Source organism: Puma concolor, chromosome C1 (assembly GCF_028749965.1).
Source record: "Puma concolor isolate L17-30 chromosome C1, mPumCon1.1.hap2, whole genome shotgun sequence".
Taxonomy (NCBI): Eukaryota; Metazoa; Chordata; class Mammalia; order Carnivora; family Felidae; genus Puma; species Puma concolor.
The window spans coordinates 1,132,405-1,155,715 of NC_141674.1; the positions used below are offsets into that span (position 1 = coordinate 1,132,405).

The following is a 23,311-nucleotide window of genomic DNA, read 5'->3' on the forward strand; positions in this document are numbered from 1 at the left end:
TGTCCGAAGGCTCAAAGCAGGGACCGTCCACGCCGATTGGCGGTGAGAGCGACAGGGTTAGGACCTGTTGTTCGGCTTCTAATTAATAATTAGGCGTAACAGGCAGGGTGGACGAGCACAGTGTCGGGAGCACCAGGCTGAGGACCTGCAGCGGGGCACCGCCCACGGTGACCGTCCCTGCCTTGGGAGCACCCTGGCGGTCGAGGCGGTGGGGTCTGCCCGTACTCTCCTGCGTGGCGACTCTCCGTGGGGCTGGGCTCCGCTGGAGCACAGGTGCGGAGGCTGTGGGGGATTGGCCACTGAAAGGCTGCAGGACGTGTAGACCATGGGCAGCCCTTCTTTACAGCTGCTCCTGCCAAGGTGCCGATGGCGCGTGGCCTGGCCGTGGTTCCGGCAGGCGGCGGAACACCGTGAGTCCAGGAGGACGCGCGTGGTCTGAGGCTCCGTGTGGTTATGGGGTCTGGTGAGTCCTCCCACCGCCATGACGCCAGGAAGGGGCTCACCTCCTGGGCCCTGGGGAGCCTCGCCTGGGTCTGGACATCGGTCCTCGGTCCTGTTGGGCCCTGTGGGGTCCGGCCCACAGTGAGCTGGGGTCTTGGGAGGTTGGGGATTCTGCCCCTCGTCCCACCTGTGACTTCGACCTTCTCTTTCCTGATCCCCGGGGAAGTGACCAGAACTCTGCACCCGAGGCAGCAAAGGGTGTCAATGTCAGACCAGATGTGTCAGCGGAGCGCTGGCCGTCACTTCCTACGCACACGGCACCGGAGAGGGCTTTTTGGCCACTGTGGCTCCTGTGGCTTCTGTGGCTCAGCTCTGCAGCCTTACCGGGTCAGGCTGTGCCTGCCCCTTGCCTGGTGCTGCTGGGCGAAGCCGATCGCTGCCGCCGAGGCCTCGTGGGTCCCTGGCTCTGTCCCAGCCACCGGGGCCTGGCCCTGCTGCTGTGCGTTCGGGAACCCGAGAGTCATTTCCTCTGTCGGGACACCTTCGGTGGGCATCCGGAGCTCTGGGCCCACGGACATCTCCACACGGTGGCCGGCTACGGTGACGATGCTCCCAGCCAGCACCTGGCACTGTTGGGCCAGAGGGGACCTGGGTGGCAGTTGATGTCAGCTCCCCCGTGTGGCACCCAGGGTGGCATGTGTTCCTGGCCTTGGGGTACACGGCCAGCCAAAACACAAACCAGACAGTCCCTGGCTGCGCGGGGGGGGGGGGGGGGGGGGGCACGCAGTGCCACGCACCCTGTCCAGCTGAATGTGTCATCCAGTGCTCTCGTGAGCTCTGAGTGCACACCTCCACGGTGGGGAGGCCTGGCGCTGTGACGCGTGCCAAGGGTGCCTAGACACAGCACAGAGAGAGGGGGTGGGGGCTGGGGAGGCATCTCAGACAAGGGGGGGGAGCCTTAGACCCTGGCCCCACTGGCCTGAGCGGTCCCTCAGCTGTGGGAGCCGGTGCGGAGGGCAGGTGCTGCAGCCGCCACTTACCCCTGAACACACGCTTGCTCCTGGACATCCGTGCCCCTGGCGGGGCCGGTACCCAGCGGGCACTGTGCTTCTGGTTCTGGGAACATGGGCAGCTCCAGGTAGGACAGGCGGTCCCGATAGTCACATTCAGATCCTCAGTCCAAAGTCCACACACCCCTCAAGTGCCTCTGAGTAAAACTTGGGCTCTGTGGACCTGGGTGGGGACGGTGACTTTATTCCCACTGACTTAGATTGACGTCTCCTGCCGGACAGCCCCCCGGGCCGGCTCTTGTCCCCCCCCCCCCCCCCCCCGTGTGAGCTGTGTATCGGACGCCGCGTGTCTGCAGGGCGTGGCCTTGTCAGCGCCGCTCTGTGTTCAGACGGTCCTGTGGCATCTGTGCACGGGAGGTGCTCGTGCTGGTCCCGGTGCCGGTGCTGGTTTTGGAGCTGGAGCTGGAGGCGCGCTGTGCACGCCCGCAGACCAGCCTGGCCTCGCTGGGGTGGGTGCCGATCTCGCTGCCGGGCCCTCTGGGTGTCCCTCTGGCTCTGCCTGGCACTTGGGTGGGAGCTGTGTCTTTACTGGTGCGTCACCCCAGAACTGGGTACCTGCGTGATGGTTAGCGGCTGTTGTGATGGCCGGAGCTCCGCGCCGAAGTCAGACCGCGCTATCGGGCCTTGGGCCGGAGCCATCGGCCGGCTTCTGGATCGTCTCCTCCCTTCCTCGTCCTCCACATACTTTTTTTTCTTTTAAGGACATGCAGGGCGGCACACGAAAAGTGGTACGTGGGGGTGGCAAGGCCGGCAGCCTTGGGAGGCAAAGTGGTCGTGAGCTCGCTCCCCCAGAACGCGTGGGGCACAGCCAGTGGCGTCTCTCCCAGGGCTCTTGCCACTAGGGGTTCCCCAGATGCCAGGTCAGAGCTCCGCGCCCAGGCCTGCTCCAGTGCTGCTGGAACACGGGTTTCTCAGAGCGTAGGGGAGCCAGTGGCGTGGAGCCCAAAGACCTTCTCCCGCCCTGCGCTGCCTCTGGGCCGTGGCCCAGGCTGTCCCACTGTGCATTTGGGGCCCGGGCGCTGAAGCGTGGCCTTTGCAAGCGTGAGGCCCCGAGGTCGATGCCGGAAGCCGCCGTGGCTTCCGGCGGCCACTGGCCCTCTCGTCCACCCTGCTCTTCCCTGCGCTGGTCTTGGGTGGTGGCCGAGAGCCCGGCAGCCGTCCTGACCCCACTCCGTGTGTGTCTGATGGAGCCTCTGTCTCGACTGACACCCTGGCCCCCCGTTGACGTGAAGGTCAGGTAGCAGGGTCACACCTAAATCGTACCCCGAGTCTTGCAAACCTGCAGAGGCCCCTGGGCGTGAAGCGTGCGAAACCCCCGTGTGGGTGTCCTTTCCTCCTCTGTGAGGAACGCGCACAGCCGCTGAACAGTCCTGGGCGTGTGCCTGTGCCGTCCACGGCCAGCTCTTCGACGGAGCGGCTGCCCCGTGGCGGGATGGCCCTTGGCGCGCTGTCCCGGAGACCGCACGTGTCCTGTGCCGGGACGTGGCACAGGACACGTGCCCTCACCCTTGTGGGGGGCCACCAGTGGGTTCTGGGGGCAGGCCCCCCCACCGCCCTGGCCGTGTCCTAGGCCCGGAAGCCTGTTCCCTCCTTGAGGTCTGTGGGCCCCCGGGATCTGGCGTGGAGGCCTTGAGAAGGGTCAGAAACCACAAGCGAATGTCCTTACCTGCTTGCTGACCTCTGGCGGAGTAGGAATCACTGGGCAGTTTTATCCCTGATCATCTGCCGTCCCTGGGGCCCAAGTGTGCCCTGCTGGGGACGGTGGCCTTCCAGGCCCGAAGAGGTATGTCCTGGCCCAGCTGTCTTCCTGCTTCTCTCTCTCGTCGATAGAAGGGGCTCACGGGGGTTTTTCTTGCTATAGGAATCTCAGAGGAGTCATTCCAGCTCCGTGAAGACACCTCCCTCTCCTGGGGGTTGACGGAGCTCGGGGTGGGTGGGGGCGAGGGAGGCTCTGGCCCTTTCTCCAGAACTGATGGGCTGGTTTTGAGCGCTGGGTGCGCTGGCAGGCCGCGTCCCTGCCCGGGAACCTGCCCCGCTCTCCCCCGCCGCGTGGAATGGGCTCTGGCCAGTGGGCGCCGGGCGCCACCCGCCAGCCCCATGCATGTGGGGGTGGCCCCGTAGCCGGAGCCGTGTGACGCCCCTGGAGTCTCCCTGAGGGTTCTCAGAACCTGCAGGAGCCGGTGCTAGGCCTGCGGCTTTTCTCTCGGTGAAAACTCAGCCTGTCTTCCCCCCTCCCGGCCTCCTATCTGCTCCGAGAGGAAGCCCCACCCCTGCTGGCGTGACTGACCCCCGCTCCCCTGTCACAGGCGGCCGGAGGCGGCCGGGCCGCGCAGGCAGACGTCACCGGACTCTTGCCCCTAAAAAGCGCCACCAAGCCGTCTTTCTTTCCTGATTGTTTCGCATCTGAGCAGACCGTCCACAGCCGTCTGTGGGTTTGCCCTGAAGCGCCTCCTCGGAGCTGGGCGCGTCCCCCTCGGCTGCAGGGCCACAGGCCTTGGGGCATCTGCTTCTGCGTGAGGACAGAGGCCGGTGTGTCCCTGCACGGAGTCCCCCCTGCGTCTGTCTGTCCACCGCGAGGGGCTGGGTGCCCCGCGAACCCGCGTGCAGGCAGATGTGCTGGGCTTGGTCAGGCCCTTCCTCTGGGATCCTCGGTCCGCGGGCCTTGTGCCCGGGCTCCAGTCAGCCCTGTGTCTCTTGAATTTTGTGATGACAGCCCGATGAGGGGGACACCTTGCCTGACCACTTGCCCTCCCCCTCCCCCATCTCCCTCCCGGGGCCAGTTCTGTGATACAGCATTTCCCCACCTGTTCCAGAGCAGGGAGGAGCCCCTCCCCCATTAACCCCCCCCCCACCCCCCTCCTGGCCAAGGCTTCCCCGCACCTGCTCCCCCTGAGGTCAGGCATCATCCTGGTGGCCTCAGGTGGGTGACGGTGTGTCCGCCTTGTGGTACGGACCCCAGGACCCCAGCACAGCTGCCCCGGGGGGAGGCACGGTCCACCTCCGCAGACTGTTTGGCAGGAAGAGACCCCATCTCCCTCAGGGATCCTGTGCCATCAGGTGGCTCTCCTTCTGACACCTGCTTGGTTGGCCACGCCCACCATCACGTCCGACAGACCCTTGGGTCCCTGGGAGTCTGGGGCAGCTTCTCCAGCCTCCAGCGGCAAGGTGTGAGGAAAGCAGGAGTGTGGCCTGTGTCCCAAAGCTGAGTTGTGCACTTGGTGGAAGGGGTTTGTCCCTTTTTTTTTGAGGATGCTTGCTTTCGGGGTTGGGGGAGCTTGCCAGAGGGCGGCTGCCCCCTCCACCCCCCAGCCGATGGCAAGTGGTCGAAATTCGACTCGTCACCCACAACGCTGGGGACCCAGGGACAGAGTCCCCACACTTGGCCCCACACTTGGCCCGTGAGCCTGCCCGCCACCTAGTAAGGCCACCGGGAGGAGGTCAGCGTCTGTGGCTCCCGTTGGCTGTTGGGGCTGTGGCCGGGGGCTGTCCCCTCGAGTCCCCACCCTGAGCCCGGCCTGGGCCCCCCGCCCTGGGCCTCCCGTGGCCGTCGGGGGAGGTCACGGCACGGTAGCCCCACAGGTAGCGCCACAGCGCCCGTTCTCGCGGAAATGGCTTGTCCTGCTGGAGCCCGGGCCGCCCGTCACCGCACACGCCTGGTGCTCAGCGCGTCGACGCCCTCAGGGGCTCCGGTGACCACTTTTGCGTCGTTCACAGGTCTCCTCCGAGCCGCCGGCCTCCGTCCGAAAAACAGATGACGCCCCCTCCCAAGTCCCCACGTCTTCTGAGAAGGACAAACAGTCTGGCTGGCTGCGGACCCTGGCCAGCTCCTCCGGCAAGGTCGGGCGCGGGGCGGCGGGTACAGGACGTGGGGCGGCGGGTACGGGGACACGGGCGGCAGGTGAGGGCACGGGCACGGGGCTCTGCGCTCCGGCCTCTGACCCCTGGCGCCTCTTCCAGCAGAGCCTTGGCTGCGTTCACCCTCGCCAGCGCCTTTCCGCTTTCCGACCCTGGTCCCCTGCGGTTTCTGCGAGTGATAAAGAGCTCTCCCCGCACCTTCCGGCCCTGATTCGAGACAGGTGAGTACCTGCCGTGCCGGCTGCTGGCGGTCAGTAATTATCGGTGGACGAGACCTTTCCTTGACGTGGCCGCCCGGAGTTGTCCTCAGACAGAGCGCGCGTGATTCGAGCGAGGCCGTCACCCGGCGCGTCTCAGGACCGGCACCCGCCCCTCCCGGGCGCCCCTTAAACGCCTGAGTGCACGGTGGTGCGCGCTCAACACGGCCGGTGAAGGGTCCCGAGTCTGTGGGCCTGGCGCTCTTTGTCCCCGCCTGCGGCTTCGCTCTAACCTGCGTCCGCGTGGGGCCGCGTGGCGGTGGAACTAGCCCCGTTCCGGCAGGAGTCCCAGAAGCGGGCGTCCTGTCGACTGGCGTCCGGGTGGGCACGGCCAGAACTTCTGCTTGGGGTGCGGCCAGCGGCCGTGCTCCAGCTGCCCCGGGGCTCTGGCTCGCGCCTCCTCCTTCACACCCTCCAGGGGGGGCGCGTCCCACCGGGAGCCTTCACATGCTGGCCACCGTGGGGAGGGGGATGGGGGGGCAGACGCCTGTGGCCCCAAGGTCCCCCCACCCCTGCAGCTTTTACTCCTACAAGAGCTTTGAGACGGGTGTGGCCCCCAACGTGGCCCTGGCACCGCCGGCCCAGCAGAAGGTCGTGAGCAGCCCGCCCTGTGCCACCATGGTGTCCCGGGCCCCCGAGCCTCTGGCCACCTGCATCCAGCCACGGAAGCGGAAGCTGGCCGTGGACACCCCCGGAGCCCCGGAGACGCCGGCGCCCGTGGCCGCCCCAGAGGACGGCAAAGACTCGGAGGCCGAGGTGGAAGTGGACAGCAGGGAGGAATGTACGTGTGAGTCGGGGTCCCTGCCTGCTCCGGGGCGCCGCCGCACTGCGCGGAGGTGCGGTGAGCGCTCTGCTAACGTCCGCTTCCCCTCCCGTCCCTGTGTCCGCAGTCACCTCCTCCCTGTCCTCCCTCTCCTCCCCGTCCCTTACCTCATCCAGCTCCGCCAAGGACCTGAGCTCCCCGGGCATGCACGCCCCGCCCGCCGCGCCCGCCGCCCCCGAGGCCGCCGCCCCCGCGGACACCGCGAGCGGCGGGCTGGAGGCAGAGCTCGAGCACCTGCGGCAGGCCCTGGAGGGCGGCCTGGACACCAAGGAAGCCAAAGAGAAGTTCCTGCACGAGGTGGTGAAGATGCGCGTGAAGCAGGAGGAGAAGCTGAGCGCCGCCCTGCAGGCCAAGCGCAGCCTCCACCAGGTGAGGCCGCCGTGCGCCCCGCCGTCCCCTCGCAGAGCCGGCCTGTCGCTCGGGGCGCCGGGGAGGAGTGGGGGCTTGGCCTGCCGCCCGAGGCTCGTTCCCTAAAGCCCCGTGTCGTCAGAGAGGGAACGAGTGTGTAGGCGGGACCGGCTGGCTCCAGGCACGCTGGATTCTAGATGATTCCACTCAAGTGACTGCTTCCTGTCCGAGAAGGCGCTTGGGGCCTAGGGTGTCTGGGTCCCGCCTCCGTAGGGGCGGGTGGGGCCTACGCCCCGACTCTGCGGCCTTGCCCGGCGCACTCGGGATCGCGAGTTCACACCTCTGCGGTGGCGGTGGCGTCTGGCAGCTTCACACGTGGGCTCTAGCACAGCACGGGCCTGCCGGTCCCCGGGGCGCCGGGTCCCAGACGTCTCTCCTGAGCGTGTGTCAGGCGCTCGCTCAGCACGCCCCTTCCCTGGTCTTGTTTGGAGGCATGATTTCCCACACGCGTGCTCACTGGTGCCTGTGGCACGGGGGCGGCCGTCGCTGGTGGCTGGAGAGGGACGGGCGGAGGCGCTGAGGAGGGAGGCAGGGAGCCTGAGCGGGCGCCCGGCCTGGAGGACGCCCGGCGGCTGGAGCGCGCTGGGCCGAGGGGCTCTGCCGGGAGGGGTTGGGGCATCCGGGAAGGCAGGTGGCACTTGACGCCTGAGGGGGAGGCTGTGGGGAGCGGCGGGGGCGGGGGCAGAGGGGCCAGGGCGGTGACCCCAGCCCGGGTGTGTGCGCCACCCTCCCAGGAGCTGGAGTTTCTGCGCGTGGCCAAGAAGGAGAAGCTTCGGGAAGCCACGGAGGCCAAGCGCAACCTGCGAAAGGAGATCGAGCGCCTCCGGGCAGAGAACGAGAAGAAGATGCGCGAGGCCAACGAGTCCCGGCTGCGCCTGAAGCGGGAGCTGGAGCAGGCGCGGCAGGTGCGGGTGTGCGACAAGGGCTGCGAGGCCGGCCGCCTGCGCGCCAAGTACTCGGCCCAGGTACAGGCGGGGGCTGTGGCAGGGGCTCGGAGGCATCACCTGGTGCCTGGGTGACAGATGGGGAGACGGGCTTGCGGGGCCCGGGGCCGGACCGTCGGCGAGGCCGCGGGGCCCCACCTCCAGACTCGGCCGCGTGGCAGGCGCTGTGCTGGCATCTTGGGGTCCTTTCTCACCTCGAGGGGTCCACCACAAGCTTAGGGGACCACGGGGGACCGGCAGGCCGACTGGGGCGCTGCACGCTCTCCTGGGCTTTGGGAGTCGGTCCCCCGCAGGGAGGAGTCCTCTGGCTGCACACGTGGGCGCTCTATGCCCTCTTCCCTCCCGACCACGCCCCTCTTTGGTGGTTTCCCTTGAGAAGCCGGCTCTGAGCCGTCCCCCCGGCGGTGCAGAGGAGCCCCAGGCAGCCCCAGTCTCACCCCACACAGCTTTAAACGCCTCAGCACGTCCGGATGGGCCGTCCTGCCCGGCCAGGGATCGGGTGCGGGGCGGTGGGCATGGCAGCCCCTCCTCCCCTTGCCTCACCGGTGCTGGGAGGGTCTGGTCTGGGCTTTGGAGGGAAACTGGCCTCAGGATGTCGAGGGCGCCCCGAGGCAGCTGCTGGGGGAGGGGGGGAGGGGGAGGGGGGGCGGGGGCTGGTAGTTCCCACCCGCCAGCGGCTCGGCACACCCGTCTGGACTCGGGTCACGGTGCCCCCGGAGAGGCCCTCCCGGGCCGGGCCTCGGCTGCCGCCTCCCTCGCTCAGCGGCACGCGTCCCACGCAGGGGAAGGAGGGCGGCTGGCGCGGCCGGGTGGGGGGCGGGTGCTGACGCCCGGCGTCCCGTCCCTTCCAGATCGAGGACCTGCAGGTGAAGCTCCAGCACGCGGAGGCGGACCGCGAGCAGCTGCGGGCCGACCTGCTTCGGGAGCGCGAGGCCCGGGAGCACCTGGAGAAGGTGGTGAAGGAGCTGCAGGAGCAGCTGTGGCCGCGGCCCCGGCCCGAGGCCGCCGGCAGCGAGAGCGCGGCCGAGCTGGAGCCCTAGCGGAGCCCGCGGTCGGCCGGGTGCGGACGCCGCGGGGGCGGGCGGCCCCCCCGCCCCCCCCCCCCCCCCGCCCCCTCCCCCCCCCCCGCCCCGCCAGCCGGGGGTCTCTGCCCCTGCGCGCCGGCGGCCCGCCCCCGCGTCCACATAGCACAACGTCTTACTGTGCCTATAACCAAGCGAGCGTTTGGAACCACATACTTTTGGAATCCACTGCAAAATTTTCTACTGGCCAAGTTCGAGTGTGCAAGCCGGGTTCCCAGCGGAGCCGGGCCGAGGCTCCGTGCCCGCCGCGGTCCTTCTGCTTGCCGGGACGTCCTACCATTTACGTTTTTGTTATAAGCTATTTAAAACCAACGAGAAGACTTGATACTCAGAAAAATCAACAGGTTTTTTAATGACTAACTTTTCAAAGCCCCACCAACACGTGACGCCATCTGAGGACCTGCTAAGGGAGCCGGGGCGCCGCCCCGCAAAGCCATCTCAGCTCGTCCGCGCCCGCGCGAGGACAGGGAGGGTTTTCTCCAGAGTCTATTTTTTCAGCGACAAGGACCCAGGCCGCCTGTGCCGGCCGCCGGCGCCCCGAGCCGGAACACTGCCGCCTTCCGCCTGCCCGGGCGCCGCTCACCTCCGCCACCCTCCCCCGGCCGCCCCTGTCGCGTCGGGACTGAGGCCGCAGCGTCGGAACAAAAACAGCATTACTTCACTTTTTTTTTTTTCTTTTTGTTTGTTCATTTAAACGTATATTTAGAACTGCACTTTGTCAAAACTCTTCCCTTCTCTTTTTATTCCCCAGTTAACTGAGGTTTTTACTTTTCAAATATTGCAGACCCATTTATAGAGCAGTCCACATCCTAAGTGCTCGAGTGTTTAGAAACCCCCTCTGGTGCTCGGTTGAACAAGGGAATCACAAAACGGAAATGCAAAAGCTGAACTTCGGGGGGTAGTTCTGTGCCTTCCAGCATCTTGTACAGCAAATCCTGACTCGTCTTTTTACCCCCGAGACACCTGTCTTCAGTCGCGATCGAATCTGCCACTATCAGAATAAGTTACTTGCATTTATTCCAGATAATCTCGTTTACTCTCAACTGTTCATGCAAATTGTATAAGGTTTTTTATGCCCAAGCTTGAAAAATGATTTCCCAGTAGACAAGAGGCGGCTACCCATCCTGAAATTACGGTATTTATTCACGTGAGAAAGATCTTAGCCAGGATTCTTCGCTCGACCCCGTTCTAACGCCGAGGCAGCTGCCAGCGCGCACGGAGGTGGGGACCGCTGGCTGGCGCAGGTGCAGACGCCGCCCGCCGCCGTGACCAGCAGAGGCTTGGTGACCGTGTCATCTGCAGGGTTCTTGCCCGTGGTTTACCGGGGGGGAGGGGGGAGGGGCGCAGGTGCTGCTGGACCCCCCTTCTAAAGTGCAATGCAAAAGGGACATCATATATATGCAGCGTTTGTTTGGATTTTTTTTTTTTTGCTTTTGTTTTTCTTTTGCAGTTATGAAATCTGTATGCATGGAATGTTAAACCTCTGCCATATGTATACCCATCGATGGGCATTATTACCGGGCCCTGTGAGGGGCCGGCTGTGCTACACAACACGCAGAATGCTGTGTTCAGCCTCGTGTTTCCGGAGTTGTGTTTTTTCAGTCATTTCTTCAAGGGAAACGAAATGATTTAGCTGGAGCAGACCTTTAAGTGTGCTTCTGTGTGACTGTGCTCTGTTGCCGAGTCTGAAAGTCGTGAGAGATCAAAGGGCCCGTGGGCCTGTCGCCCGGGCCGTCCGTTTGCTTTTCGGTTTTTTAGGCCCCAGCGGGCGATGAGCTTCTCTAAGTTCTGTGCAGGCACCTTCCCCGCCCTCCCCGCCCCCACCCTTGCCCTCGCAGTGCCCACCTCCGGTCACCGTCTAGGCCGTTGGGTCCATGACCCCACTTGCCAGCTTTGCCCCAGGACGTTGGGAAAAGCTGGCCAGGCCACGGCAGCTCGCACCCCCCCCCCCCCCCCCACAGGCCCGCCCCTCTGTCCCTGTCTGAGGCTCCTGCGGCCTCGCCAGAGCTGGTGCGGCGGGGACCGGCTGTCACAGGCTCCCTGGTCACCAGCAGCTTGAGCCTTCCCGGGCGGCTCCCGGGGGCAGCTGGGGGGCATAGGCTTGTTCCGGCCGCTTCCATCCTCGGGGGTGGGGGGGGCCGGGCCGAGGGTTCGCGCAGCCGCAGAAGGGAGAAGGGGGGTCTTGTAGGCTGTTGGCTCTCCCTGTGTGTAATACCCATTACCCGAGTGACTGTGCACCCGTTTAATTACTCATTATTTCTATGCTGAAAGAGGATTTTTAACGAAGGGAAAAACAGCAATAACATTCATATCTTTGGAGCAGCTAACTCACACACATAATATCCTGCTTTTCGTACAGAACGAGCCCCGTGTAAAAACAGTCCCTGTGTAAATACCTGTCCTCTACACTGTCGTATCTCCCGCGTATACGGTGGTTCCTTTTTCAGAAACTCTTTTCTTACCTGGTAGTTGTCCTGTTTTCTGGGTTGTTTTTAACTGAGGAAGAACAGAGCTCACCTGCCGGAGGGGACGGACCCTCTGCCAGTCCCCGCAGCACCCTGCGGGCTCCGTCCTGCCCGCCCCTGCCCGCCCACCGCGTCCACCAGGCTCGAGAGGCCGTCTTGTTCTTGCTTTAAGTCAGGAGTCACAAGCGACATTTTTTTTCAATTAAGGAAAAAAACCACAGCTCTACCTTTGTACCTGCCGGGAGCGTCTGCATCGCCGTCCGCGTTTTCTCCTCTGCTGCTGCTAATGACAACATGGTGACTTACTCTACTATCGAAAACTATTTTTATGTAATTAATGTATGCTTTCTTGTTTATAAATGCCTGATTTAAAAAGAAAAAAGAAAAAGCTTGGCATATTTATCTACTTCGCTGTGTACCCGTTAGTCCTTTGGCGCCCCTCCCCCAGACAGAAGACATTGTACAATAAAGGACTTTGAGCGTATGCGGAGGACAGCCATGCTTGGGCCACCCCACCCGCCCCCGGCCACCACCGGGGCCTGAGCCCGGGGAGGGGAAGTGGGTGTCTGCCCGTCAGACCGCGGGGGCCTTCGGTGTCCGCTGACCCCGAGTGGCGTGGGGCGCGGGTGGGCAGCGGGGGTGCGGTCTGACTCTCTAGGCCCCGCCCCCCCAGCCGGCTCTCTGCACCGTGGACCTCAGCTGGAGGGGACCCAGCCTGGGGTCCCCTCAGCGTGGATGGCCGGCTCCCCACAGGTGGCCCCAGCCTGCTATCCCGAGGGAGAAGCAGAGGGACTCCGCTGTGCTGGGCCCTGGGGCGCTGGGCTGCCACCTCAGCCCCTCCTAGGTCACGTGGAGGTCATTTTGCCTCGAGGGACGCCCGGGTCCCAGCCCCCCTGGTGCCTCTGCAGCCCCAACGGTCCCGGGAGTCCCCCGGGGAGGGGTGCAGGGCAGGCCGCAGTATGGGCGGCCCAGAAAAGCCCACTCTTCCTCGGGGCCAGGCTTCTGTCCAGCCTCGCCTCTGTCGGTCACTCGACGGGCTCCCCAACACCAAGATCCCAGCCCCTCGTAGGGTGCCACCTAGGGTCTGCGAGAGAGGCTGGGCTGGGCGCGGGTCAGGAGGGAGGGCTGTGAGCTGGGCCTTGAGCCACAGCCCCCCACCGCTGCCCCCTCCTGCTGCGCATCAGGCCCGGGGGCCCTGCCTGGGGTCCTGGGCCCCGAGGTGTGGACGGCAGACCTGACCTCAGTGGGACTCTGCCGAGGGCCACACGGCACACCCTCTGGAGCCCACCCCTGTTCACCGCTGCCCCCTCCCTTGCCTGGGTGTCCCCCGGGCCCGGCTCCCCGCTCCTCTGGGGGGGCCTCCCGCTGAGCTGCGTGTCCCCGCCTGGGCAGGGCTGGGCACCCGTCCAGCTCTCTCCGTTAGGGGGGCTGCCCCTCACTGTCTTCTGGGGTCTCCTGAGTGGACAGTCGTCCGCTGCGGTCTGTTGGGCGTCCCCGGGGGCACTGCGAGCAGAGGGCTCCTGCAGCCAGGGCCCTACCGGTGCCCGGTGCCAAACACCCGTTCCTCCCTCCGCCTCACGACCAAGCCCACCAGGATGGGCGGCAGGACCTTGGGTGACCTTGCAGACTTGTCCAGACCTGCCATCGCCATGGGACATCGATCCCTACCACTGAGTGCCTTCCCTGGGGCCTGCCAGGTGGGCATCTTGACCTGGGCCCTGTGCCTGGCGAGGGCCTTTCCGCGTCCTTCCCCAGGGCATCTCCCCAGGCCACCGCCCAGGACCCGCAGGCTCTCGGCCTCCAACCTGCACCCGCCCTGCGAGGGTCCAAATGCTGCCGGAGGCCCTGAATGTGAAAAACGAGGGGAGGGAGGCAGGGGGTGAGAGGCAGTCCTGAAGGACTGGAGGCCCCTGGGGGCATGGGGAAGGAGGGTTTCCTGGGGGCGCAGGCCGTGCGCAGGCTTCGAGAGGCAGCTTGTGGCCAATGTGGTGCCTGGTCCATTCGGGGCTTTGGAGCTGGGCCGGTGGTGGCCTCGGAACATGGGATGCTGGGGGTCACTTTCGGGTATAATTTGACTTTAAAGGGCCCTGTGCACCCCGATGCGGGGCGGACAGGATAGGGGCTGCCTAGTGTCAACCCCCGTCCCAAAGCCGCTCTTAAGAGGTCACGGTGGGAGAAAGCCCCTCCCCAGTATTCCCAGCAGCCTCCTGCCTCCTTGCACTGCCTCTGGGTCCCCTGGCTCCGGACCGTCCACACCGCCAGCATGCCGGCCAGGGGCTCTTCAGGGACCCACGAGGCTGTCCCAGAGCTTGGCCTCGTTTGTCCAGAGCCCTGGCCTAAGTTCTCGGGCCCCTCCCCAGTTGGTGCTGGTTTCCAAGCCCCTCGAGGCCCTGGGGATGCAGCGAGCCCAGGGCAGAGGAGGTGCTCTTGGGAACTGACTCAGGTCCCTAGTTTCTGGGCCTGCCCTGTGACCCCCCCACCCTCAGCTTTCACTTCTGCCTCTGTCACCAGCAGCCAGGGCCCCACCCGCGGCCCCTGTGCTCAGCCGTGCCCGCCTGTCTCTGTCTTGGGATCTCCGCCCCTCCTCCAGTCTGTTGGCCCCTGAGCCACAGTCTGGCCCCCGGGGCCCCACCCACCACCCTGTGGTCAGGGGGGCTGACCGCAGGCCAAGAACTCGCACCCTTATCTGGGGAGGCGGATGCCAGGCGCGCCCTCCGTGGAAAGAGGAAGCCGCCTGCCCATTTACAGTAACAGCTGGTACGGCCTCCTCCCCTGAGCCCCCTGGGGGGAGGACTGTGGGGTCAGGCCCTGGCGCTGAGTGTGGTCCCCAGCCTCCACCCCACCCACACCCCAGCTGTGGCCAACAGCCCCCGTCCCTGGCTCGCCCAGCCTGGAGCCCGACCCACCTCTGCTCCCCACGACACCCCCTTCCCTGTCTCTCTCTGCCTGTCCTGTCACAGGTCACCCCTTCTTGCTGGCCAGGAAGAGACAGGCTGGCGGGCTCCTTGGGCAGCTCCGAGAGACAGATCGGGGTCGTTCATGAGATCCCCAAGGCCCCACACCCACACTCTGCCGGCCAGGGGCCTAGGCACACTCTGGGTGACCACCGCCCGCAGGAAGGCAGGGATCCTGAAGGAAAACTGGGCAGCTGGCCCACCCTTTTGGAGGGTCCCGAAGGACAGTCTGTGACCTCGGGAAAGGGTGGGGCTGTGACCCGGCTGTGCTGGCCTCGGCAGGATGCGAAAGCAGGGCCTCGGAGAGGACCCTGACCCTCCCCACAGAAACCCACCGTGCTCTGCGCCCTCCCGTGTGCCCTGCCCACTGCCAGGCAACCCTGGGAGGGGTGGGGGCAGAACTTTGGGGGCCTGGATGCCTGCCCGCCCCCGCAACCCCTGCCATAGCGATGACGTGAGCTGCGCAGGCCTCACACCCGCGGCCATCTGTGCCCAGACCTGTGCCAGGGGCTGGGGGCCGCGAGTGCCGGGACTCTCAGCCCTGGAGCAGGTGGCCCCTCTGTGGGGGGTGGTAAGGACAGGCAGGTGGAGCCGGCCTGGCTTCTCTTTGGAGTGTCCTGTGCCCGGCAGGTGTCTGTCAGGGCCGGGGTCGGGCCTTCCTGCTCCATTGCCGGCCCTGGAGCCCTTACCGGCAGGAAGCCTGGCCCAAGCTCTCGCCCAGCCGCGGCCACTCCTGCCACGGAAGCTGATTTTGCAAACTTCAGGAACAGGGCACCTTGTGAAGGCTGGGGCCCGAGGCCAGGGCTTGGGTCCCCTCCTCATGAGGCCCCTGTCAGGGGACATCGGAGTCCGGCGCAAGGCCCAGGCAGGGTGGGAGAGAGGGGAAGGCAGGAGATGGGCCCAGACAGGTGGGGCCGTGTCTGGGTCCTCCGTGCAACGAAGGTGGGCCCTAAGCACTGCCGTGGCGTCTGCACGCTCGCGTGCATGGGAAAGCCAGGTCGGCTTGCACACGAGCCGGCAAGGGACAGGTGCCACCACTCCCCTTCCGAGTCTCCCCCCCGCCCCCCCATGAACTTCCCTTCCCTGTCTCAGCCCCACCCAGGTAGCTGGGTATCCTTGACCTCCTTTACTTTTCTGGGGCTCCCTCCAGCACTGTGGGCTGCAGGCATGGGGCAGGGTGGTGAGTTCCCATGGGGTCCAACCCCCCCCCACCCCCCGCCCTCGGTGGAGCTTTGACCTGGTGGACGTGTGGCCCACACCCCCAACTTCCTGTTTCTAAGAAAAAGCAGTCCCAGAAAAGTCTTTGGTGGCAAGGGGGGGGGGGGGGGAGTTGGGGGGGGGAATCTTTGGAGGCTTCTGGCCAAGGTCTGGGGAGGCGCTGGGAGGGGTTTTGTTTTGTTTTGTCCAGAGCCGGGGGGTGGGGGGGGGGGGGGGGACTCGAGGAGAGCTGCGGCGGCTGTGGCCTGGCTGGGCAATCACTGGTCCATCACTGTCCGGCCATCTGCCTTCCCTGGACACCTGCTTCCCCAGGCAGGAAGGCAGCCGTCAACTGGGACAGGGGCCCAGGTCAAGGCTCCTCCGCCCCGGCGTGGCCGCCTTGGGTCTAGTCTCCCCAGCACCCATGTCAGGATATGGGCCACCCCCCACCCACCATCCTGCAGCTGGCAGTGAGCAGGGTATGCGGGGGGAGGGGGGCTCCCCCGGTCCGAGTTTACCCCCTCCCCCCCCAGTCAGATGCAGATTAGGCTCCTCTCCCACACCCCCCACCCCGGGGGAAGGGCCGCCGCAGAGAATCCTCCGTGGAATTAGAAGGCTGGTTCCAAAACATTCCGAATTCCTGCTCCTTCCGGCCGGGCCGGAAGCGCGCCTGGGGAGGGGCGAGCAGGGGCGGGGGCTGCGTGGTCCCCGGAGGCCACGGGGCCGACCCTCCTGGGGTGATCGCGTTGCACGGGTCCGGATGGGTCGAGGACTTGGACTCTCGTAGGCCTCGCAGGCCCCTAGGGGGCAGGGGGCGTCGCCCGCGACCGAGTCCGCGCGGGCCCCCCCCCCCCCTTCCGGGGGGCCAGTAGGTCCCCACTTCCTTCCGCCGAGTCACCTTCTGGGGTCTGGCGCGGGGTGGGGTGGGGGGCGAGGGCCGACACCGGGGGTCCTGCGGCCCTCGCTCCGCGGCCTCGGTTTCCTATCATGCGTCTGACGGAAACCCGCCACTGCGCCCCGCGGGGCCGCCCCGCCGCCCGGTTTCACTTCCCCCGCCCGCCTCCCGGCGTCGCGTCCCAATTCCGTCCGCAGCCTGGGTCCCGGGCGCCCCCGAAGGACCCGCGCAGCCGGGGCGCAGGAGCGAGCTGGGGTTCCCCGAGCTCCCGGGGGCGCGCGCAGGAAGTGCCCCCCGCGGGCCGGGCGCGGTTAGCCCTTCCGGTCCCCGCTCGGGGCGGGGGGGGGGGGGGAGGGGCGGCCCGGGCAGGCCGGGGGCCGGGGGGGGGGGGGTCCCCGCTCCGAGCCCGGCGGGCGGGGCGCGGGCCCGTCCACGTGTCGGGAGGCCGAGCCGGGCGGCGGCCCCCGGCGGCGGAGGCGGGAACTGCAGCCCCGGCCGGGCGCGGGGAGGGCGCGTGTGCGCCGGGGACGGGGATCCGCCCTCCCGGGAGGGCGCCGGCTCGGCCACCCCTCCCGCCTGTGCGGGAGCCCGAGGGAGACCCGGTCCTTTAAGCGCCCCCTCCTCCGCCCCGCACCTGGCGAGGAGCGTTCCCGCTGGTGGAAGAGCCCCCTTGCCCCCCACACCTCTGCCCCTTCCCGGGGCTCCATAGAGGCCCTGGGCCCTGTCCCCGCTGGTGGTCCGCACGCAGGCCCCGAGTCACCGCTGGCGGACGCACCACCTGGGTCCACCTGTGCCCCGATTCCCTCGGCCCCTGGGGGCCGGGGCCAACTCCTGGGGAGTGGGGGCCTTGGCAGGTGTGACCACTGGAGACCCCAAGAGTCACGGAAGGCCACACGGTGACCTATGACGCCCTTAGAAATGCTCCCCCCACCCCCAGCCTCTCTCTTGCTCCTCAAGGACTGGCCTCCCCTGCCCTGGACCTCACTCACCAGGGTGATGATCCCCTCTCCACTACCCTGCTTCTCCCCCAAGCTGCTGGGACCCCACCCAGTCCACACCCAGGCCTAGCCCGCCTGCCCTTCTCTATTGGGCAGAGCAGGCCCAGCCGCCCACACCTGGCCTCCCTCTCTTACCCCCCCTTCTCCCACTGTGCACCTGCTGACCACCTTTCCTGATCAGCAGCTGTTTGGTGCCCCAGGTGCACCCCCAGCCCTGTCCCCGGCATCCTCCTGAAGGCCCTCTCACCTCCTTTTCTGCCTCACCTTTGCCCCCTTTCCTGGAGCGGGGGGGGGGGGGGGGTCTTCCAGAGTGGGCTCACTGAGGATTTGCAGAGGGAACGGGGCCTCTCCGGAAGGCCAGCCCCACCCCTGACGTTGGCCCACGCGGGGGCTCCTGTGGTTTCCGTGGCCTGTGGCCAGCACCTGTGCTGCAGACAGGGCCAAGGAAGGTTCGAAGGCTTGGGGGGGCAGGTAGCACCCCTCCCGCGCCCTTCCCCGGGCGCCCCAGGAGGGAGGCCCTGCAGACTGGGGTCCACCCTGCTGGGCACCGGAGCGGCATTTGTGGGGAACACTGTCCCAGTTCCTCCTGTCTCTGGTTGTGCAGGGGGCAGGGCAGTTCTCTGAACTGCTGGGCGGAGTTCCCAGGAGGAGGGGTACCTGGAGTTTCAGGGGTACCTGGAGTTTCACCATCTGGGGGTCACATGGGGTGGAGACGGCTGGCCTGGTGGCTGAGCCCGGCACATCTGGCAGGCTGTGCCAGGCTGCCCGGCCGGCCGGCCGATGACAGCCCTATTTATAGTCTCCATCAGAAAACGCCCCTGACCAGGGCGGTGGGGTGGCCGGGCTGCTCCTCGACACCCGGGGCCTCGTGCCAAGAGGAGCCCAGGCTGGAGCGGCTCCGGCCTGTACGGGCCGCCGCCTGGCCCGCTCACTCCCCTTGGCCACCCCCGAGGCTCGCTGACGGACCGCAGTTGCCCTGGGCCTGAGGCCAGGGGGGTCCTCCAGGGTTACCTGCGAGGCAGGGGACCCAGGGCAGCTCCTCCCCACCTGCTCGGGCCCCCAGCTGGCTCCCAGGGTGTCCTGTGCTGACTGTGGCCCGGGCTTTTCCATCAGAGAGGCTGTGGGCTGGCCCTCAGTGGCCATCTCCTGCCTTGGGACAGTGGCAGGAAGGGGACGGCCCCTCACAGCCACGTCTGTTCTAGGTGCCGAGCGCCGCCCGCCCCGGGATGATCTTGTGGAAACAGGCCCCGTGATCCCCGCGGGACGGAGGGCTCCCGGGGTGCTGGGCCTCCTTCGACAGGCAGTGGGCCGGGCCTCCCCGGAACCTGTCTGGCGGCGGGCACCGGGCACCCCTCAGGAAGCCCTCCCTGGGAGGAGGGGCTCCACACAGCCGGCCCGGCACCGAGACTGGGCGGCCTGCCCGGGCTTTGCAGAAGGAAGGCCTCCCCTGAGAGTCCTGGGTGACCCGCCGGCCGGAGCGGGGAGAGGAGGCTGGGCAGGCCGCCTGCGCAGGAGGGGCCCCCTGTGCTGGGCGCCAGGCTGGCGCGGGGTGGTCTGAGAGGTCGCACTCGCCAGGGCCCTGCTGGGAGGTGGGCCGGGCAGAGAGGGACAGGCCCCTGATCCGTCTGCCCCTCTTGCTGTCTGGCTGCAGAACTCCGAATGAAGAACGAACACGTCCTCTTCCAGGCACTGCCTTGCCAGGTGCTCAGCATGGGGTTATCACTCTGTAAATGTCCCCCGAGCAAGTGGACAGCAGGAGGGACCCTCGGGGGAGAGAGCTTGGCCCAGGGGAGAAGGGTTTCGCTTGCAGTCGGGGAGGGGCTGAGACCAGAGCCTCCTCCCCAAGCCCCCTGGGGGCTGAGTAGCTTCTTGGGGTGTAAGGCATGTGGGGGCAGCCTCCCGCTACCCGCTACCAGCCCCTGCCCGCCTGCCCCAGCCCGGTGGCGGAGGTGGCTCTGGGGCCTCGGAGAAGCCTGCCTTCCTCTAAGGAGAAGGCCCTCGGGGTCTCCCGGGAGGGCCTGACGGAGCCCCCGCCTGTCTGATGGCCACTAGGTCAGGACCCCGGGTCTAATGTCCCCCCGGCCCCCGCTGGGTCAGCACCGATTCTGGGAGCAGCGACCAGGCCCAGGTCCCTCCTTCCCCCACTGAGGACCCACGTAACGGGTGGGCTTGCAGGCGCTCAGAGCTCCAGATGAGAGCTCTCCCACCTGGCCCCCGCCCTAGGCTGTCCCCGACCCCGCAACGGCGAGGGGTGAGGGGCCTTCCGGGACCGGTCGCCGCGTCTGCCGTGCTGCCCCGGAGGGCCCAGCTGCTCCCGCTCGGCCCTTCACCTGCCGGATGTGAAGGCCAGGCCAGCCTGTGGCCGGGACTCTGCTGACCCTCCCTCTTTCCTCGTTTTCTTGGGAGTTCAAACTCCTTGCGGGTCTGTCCGTGGGACGCTGTGAGAACTGGGACCCGGCCAGGGGGCAGCTGCCTCTGTGCCCACCCGGCGTGCCTGCTCACTGGCTCAGACACACCACTGTCCCCAAGGGCACGTCCACGCCGTCACCCAGGAGTCCCAGCAGAGGGTGGGCAGTGGGACAGGGCAGGGGACCGCTATCCTGCCCAAAAGGGGGCCCACGGGGTGTGAGCTCCCCTCAGGCCTCGAGTGGGTCATCTCACTGGGCCGCAGCCGCCTCGCCGGGAAGCTGGTGGGGGCGCAGGCGTGGGGAGAGCCCTGGGGGACCCACGGGGCCAGTGCCCGCTCTCAGATTTGCTTGGAAGACGGGAAGTAGGAGGGTTTGCGGGCCGTGCGTCTGCAGGAGCGTAGGGCCGGCCTTGCTCTGCGCGCGCGCGCGTGTGTGTGTGTGCGCGCGCGCGCGTGGACTCGGGGTGGGCCGGACCACTCCTGCCCGCGTCCAGAGGCCCCGGGGGCCACAGTCCCGGTCCGTGTGGGGTGGCGACTCTGAACTTGCGCCCTGGGCTTTGTGACTCAACCCCACAGCGCTGGTCTGGAATGAAAGGCCGGAGGACACCCCTGGACAGCCTGGAAAACGTCGCAGCTCTTCTCTTCCCAGCACATTTTTCTTCCTAAACTCAAACATCTTTATTGTTTTTGACAGAAGGGAAGTTTCATCTGGAAAAGAGGAAAGGGCCGCAGGCCCCGTTGCCGAGGATCCGGGCAGACCCGGGAGGACGCGAGGCCCTGACGGGCTGTTCTAGCAGACTTGGTGCGTGTGGCCCTCCTAACTTCCGGCTGCCCACTAGGGGCTCTGCCCCACTGTTGACGCAGCCGCGTGTGGACACGGCTCCTACGACAGCTCACGGCCACAGCCCCACCCGCCTCCCTGTGCTTCCGGAAGGACGCAGTCCCCAGGGCCCAGGCACATTCTGACCCAGGAGTCGGTGGTTCCCAAGAATGGGTCCTTTCTGGGGACTCGCTGCTGGGGACACCGGCCAGCAATCCGTCCCCTCCTAATGGACAGAGGCGGAGGCCCTGCTGAACCAGGCTGGCAGCGTCTATGGCCGCTTGAGCTCGTGGAACCAGAAGGCTGGCAGGTGAAGCTTGCTCCAGGTGACACAGCGGCCACCCCACACCTCAGGCTCAGAAGCCCATCAGTTCCCTAGTTACGGAGGCTCTGGAACCCCCTCCCTCACTGACTCTGCGGTCAGTGGCCCTCTGGCGGCTGGCTGGCCGGCTGCCTCACCGGGTCTGGAAGCCAGGACCGAGCAAGGGGTGGTCCTGGGGTTCAGCGGGACAAGATCCATCTGGGCTGTCCATTTTGGGCGGTCATATTGAGGGAAAAACTGGACGGGAACCCTAATAAACAGAGAGCAGGAAGCACCAAGTGAGGGCACGGCTGCCAGGGGCCTGATGTTGGCTTTGCCATAGGGATGCCTTCCTTGTCTGCTCCCTCTTGCCTTTAGTAAGAACAGTTATTCCATGGGAAGCTACCTCCTAAGGACAGGTGAGCCTCTGCTCCATTCATCCATGATCACATCCATCACCCACCATCCTCCCTCTCGACCACACATCCACTATTTGTCCATACACCTGTTCATCCATCAGTTTACCCACACTCTTATCCACCCACCCACCTATCCATCCATCCATCCATCCATCCATCCATCCTTCCTTCCTTCCATCCATCCATCCTTCCATCCATCCTCCCACCCACCCATTCTTCCATCCATCCATCCATCCATCCATCCATTCTTCCATCCATCCATCCATCCACCCACCCACCTATCCATCCATCCATCCACCCACCCACCTACCCATCCATCCATCCTCCATCCATCCTTCCATCCATCCATCCATCCACCCACCCACCTACCCATCCATCCATCCTCCATCCATCCTTCCATCCATCCTCCCATCCACCCATTCTTCCATCCATCCTTCCATCCACCCACCCACCTACCCATCCATTCATCCATCCTCCCATCCATCTATCCATCCACCCATCCATCCATCCATCCATCCATTTATTCATCCATCCTCCCATCCATCCATCCATCCATCCATTTATTCATCCATTCTTCCATCCATCCATCCATCCTCCATCCATCCATCCACCCACCCACCTACCCATCCATCCACCCATCCACTCATCTACCTACCCACCCACCTATCCATCCATCCATCCATCCATCCATCCATCCATCCTTCCATCCTTTCATCCATCCTCCCATCCATCCATCCATTTATCCATCCATTCTTCCATCCATCCATCCATCCATCCATCCATCCATCCATCCTTCCAGCTACTCAGCTACCAGTCTCCCTGCATACCTCCTCTGCCCAATGTGTCTCCAGTGCCTCCCATTCTGCGTGGCACAGAGCAGGTGCTCTGAATTCACCCATTCATTCAACGAGTATTTGCTGAGGGCCTCCTATGGGTCACACGCGGTGCTAGACGCTAAGGCTGTGAAAGTGAGCAAAAGCGACCACACGTCTCCCTCTGGACATTGGGGAGCAGACAAGTGAAGGGCATGGCGCGTCAGCCCCGTCTGTGCAGAAGACGTGAGGCGGGAGGCACGAGCAGGAAATGTTGCTGAAGGTGGGGTGCGGCTTCAGAGCTGGTGGCCAAGGAAGGCCTCGTGAGAAGGTGAGGCGAGCAGTCTCGGCAGCGCAAAGAGCACGTGCAAAGGCCCCGAGGCAGAAACACGCATGGCCGGACTGAGGGGCCACGGGGGCCAGTGTGAGTGCAAAGCCAAGAAGTGAGGGCAGCGAGCGTGGAGCCAGCTCTGGCCGGGCTGGGGGTCCTGGCAGAGTCTTGGGGGTGAGCCCTGACGGCCCCCTGCTGTGTGGTGTCGGGAGCGGGGGTGGGGGGGAACGAAGTCGGGCTGGGGATGCACTTTGAAGCAGGACGGAGAAGACCTGCCTTAGACCATGGAGCAGGGGAGAAGCAGATCAGGGAACACGGGGGCTGGTGTGGGGTGCTCGTCTGCAGTGCCCTTGGGGCCGGAGGGAGGCTGTCCAGTCACCACCCTCCCCGAGCCTTGCTGCTGGCCGGCTGCACCAGGACCAGGGGCCAGAGGGCGTCCCTGGGGCTGAGCCCCCGCCCAGCCATCAGGGAGGTGAGGGAGCAGCCGTGTGCTCTCGTCGGGGGGGGGGGGGCTCTGGATGCTCCTCTCCCACTCCTCATTTCTCAGGACGAGAAGTGGCGGTGGGCCTCGCGGCCGAGGGGGGCAAGTCTAGCCCCCCCAGCACGGGGTGCACACAGGGTGAGCCCAGGTGTGGAAGCAGGAATTGTGCGCCCGCTCGGGAGAGGACGCAGGAGGCCCCGCCACCTGCCCAGAGCCCCCCACTCCCGGGCACCGGGTGCATTTCGGAGGCAGCTGTAAAATCCGAGAAGTGTCCCTTGTCCAGTCCCTGCAGACACGAAGCTTGTTTCTGGAAAGCCAGTCACCTGCTTACTGCCTCTTGAGTTCTCCTTT

The 23,311-nt window shown here is 66.1% G+C and overlaps 1 protein-coding gene across 4 annotated transcripts in view; it reads left to right on the forward strand.

Moving 5' to 3' along the window:
- Nucleotides 1-11,829, forward strand: part of SKI (SKI proto-oncogene) — a 71,255-nt gene extending 59,426 nt beyond the window's left edge. Inside the window, exons 2-7 of one of the 4 annotated variants that reach the window (XM_086715424.1) lie at nt 5,226-5,348; nt 5,469-5,587; nt 6,142-6,410; nt 6,514-6,815; nt 7,589-7,819; nt 8,650-11,829. In XM_086715424.1, the coding sequence (XP_086571550.1) occupies nt 5,226-5,348; nt 5,469-5,587; nt 6,142-6,410; nt 6,514-6,815; nt 7,589-7,819; nt 8,650-8,838 (1,233 nt within the window). In that variant the 3' untranslated portion in view covers nt 8,839-11,829. The remainder of the gene's footprint in view (nt 1-5,225; nt 5,349-5,468; nt 5,588-6,141; nt 6,411-6,513; nt 6,816-7,588; nt 7,820-8,649) is intronic. The other 3 variants (XM_086715426.1, XM_086715425.1, XM_086715428.1) reach the window with 3 other exon arrangements.
- The last annotated feature ends 11,482 nt before the right edge of the window (nt 11,830-23,311 follow it).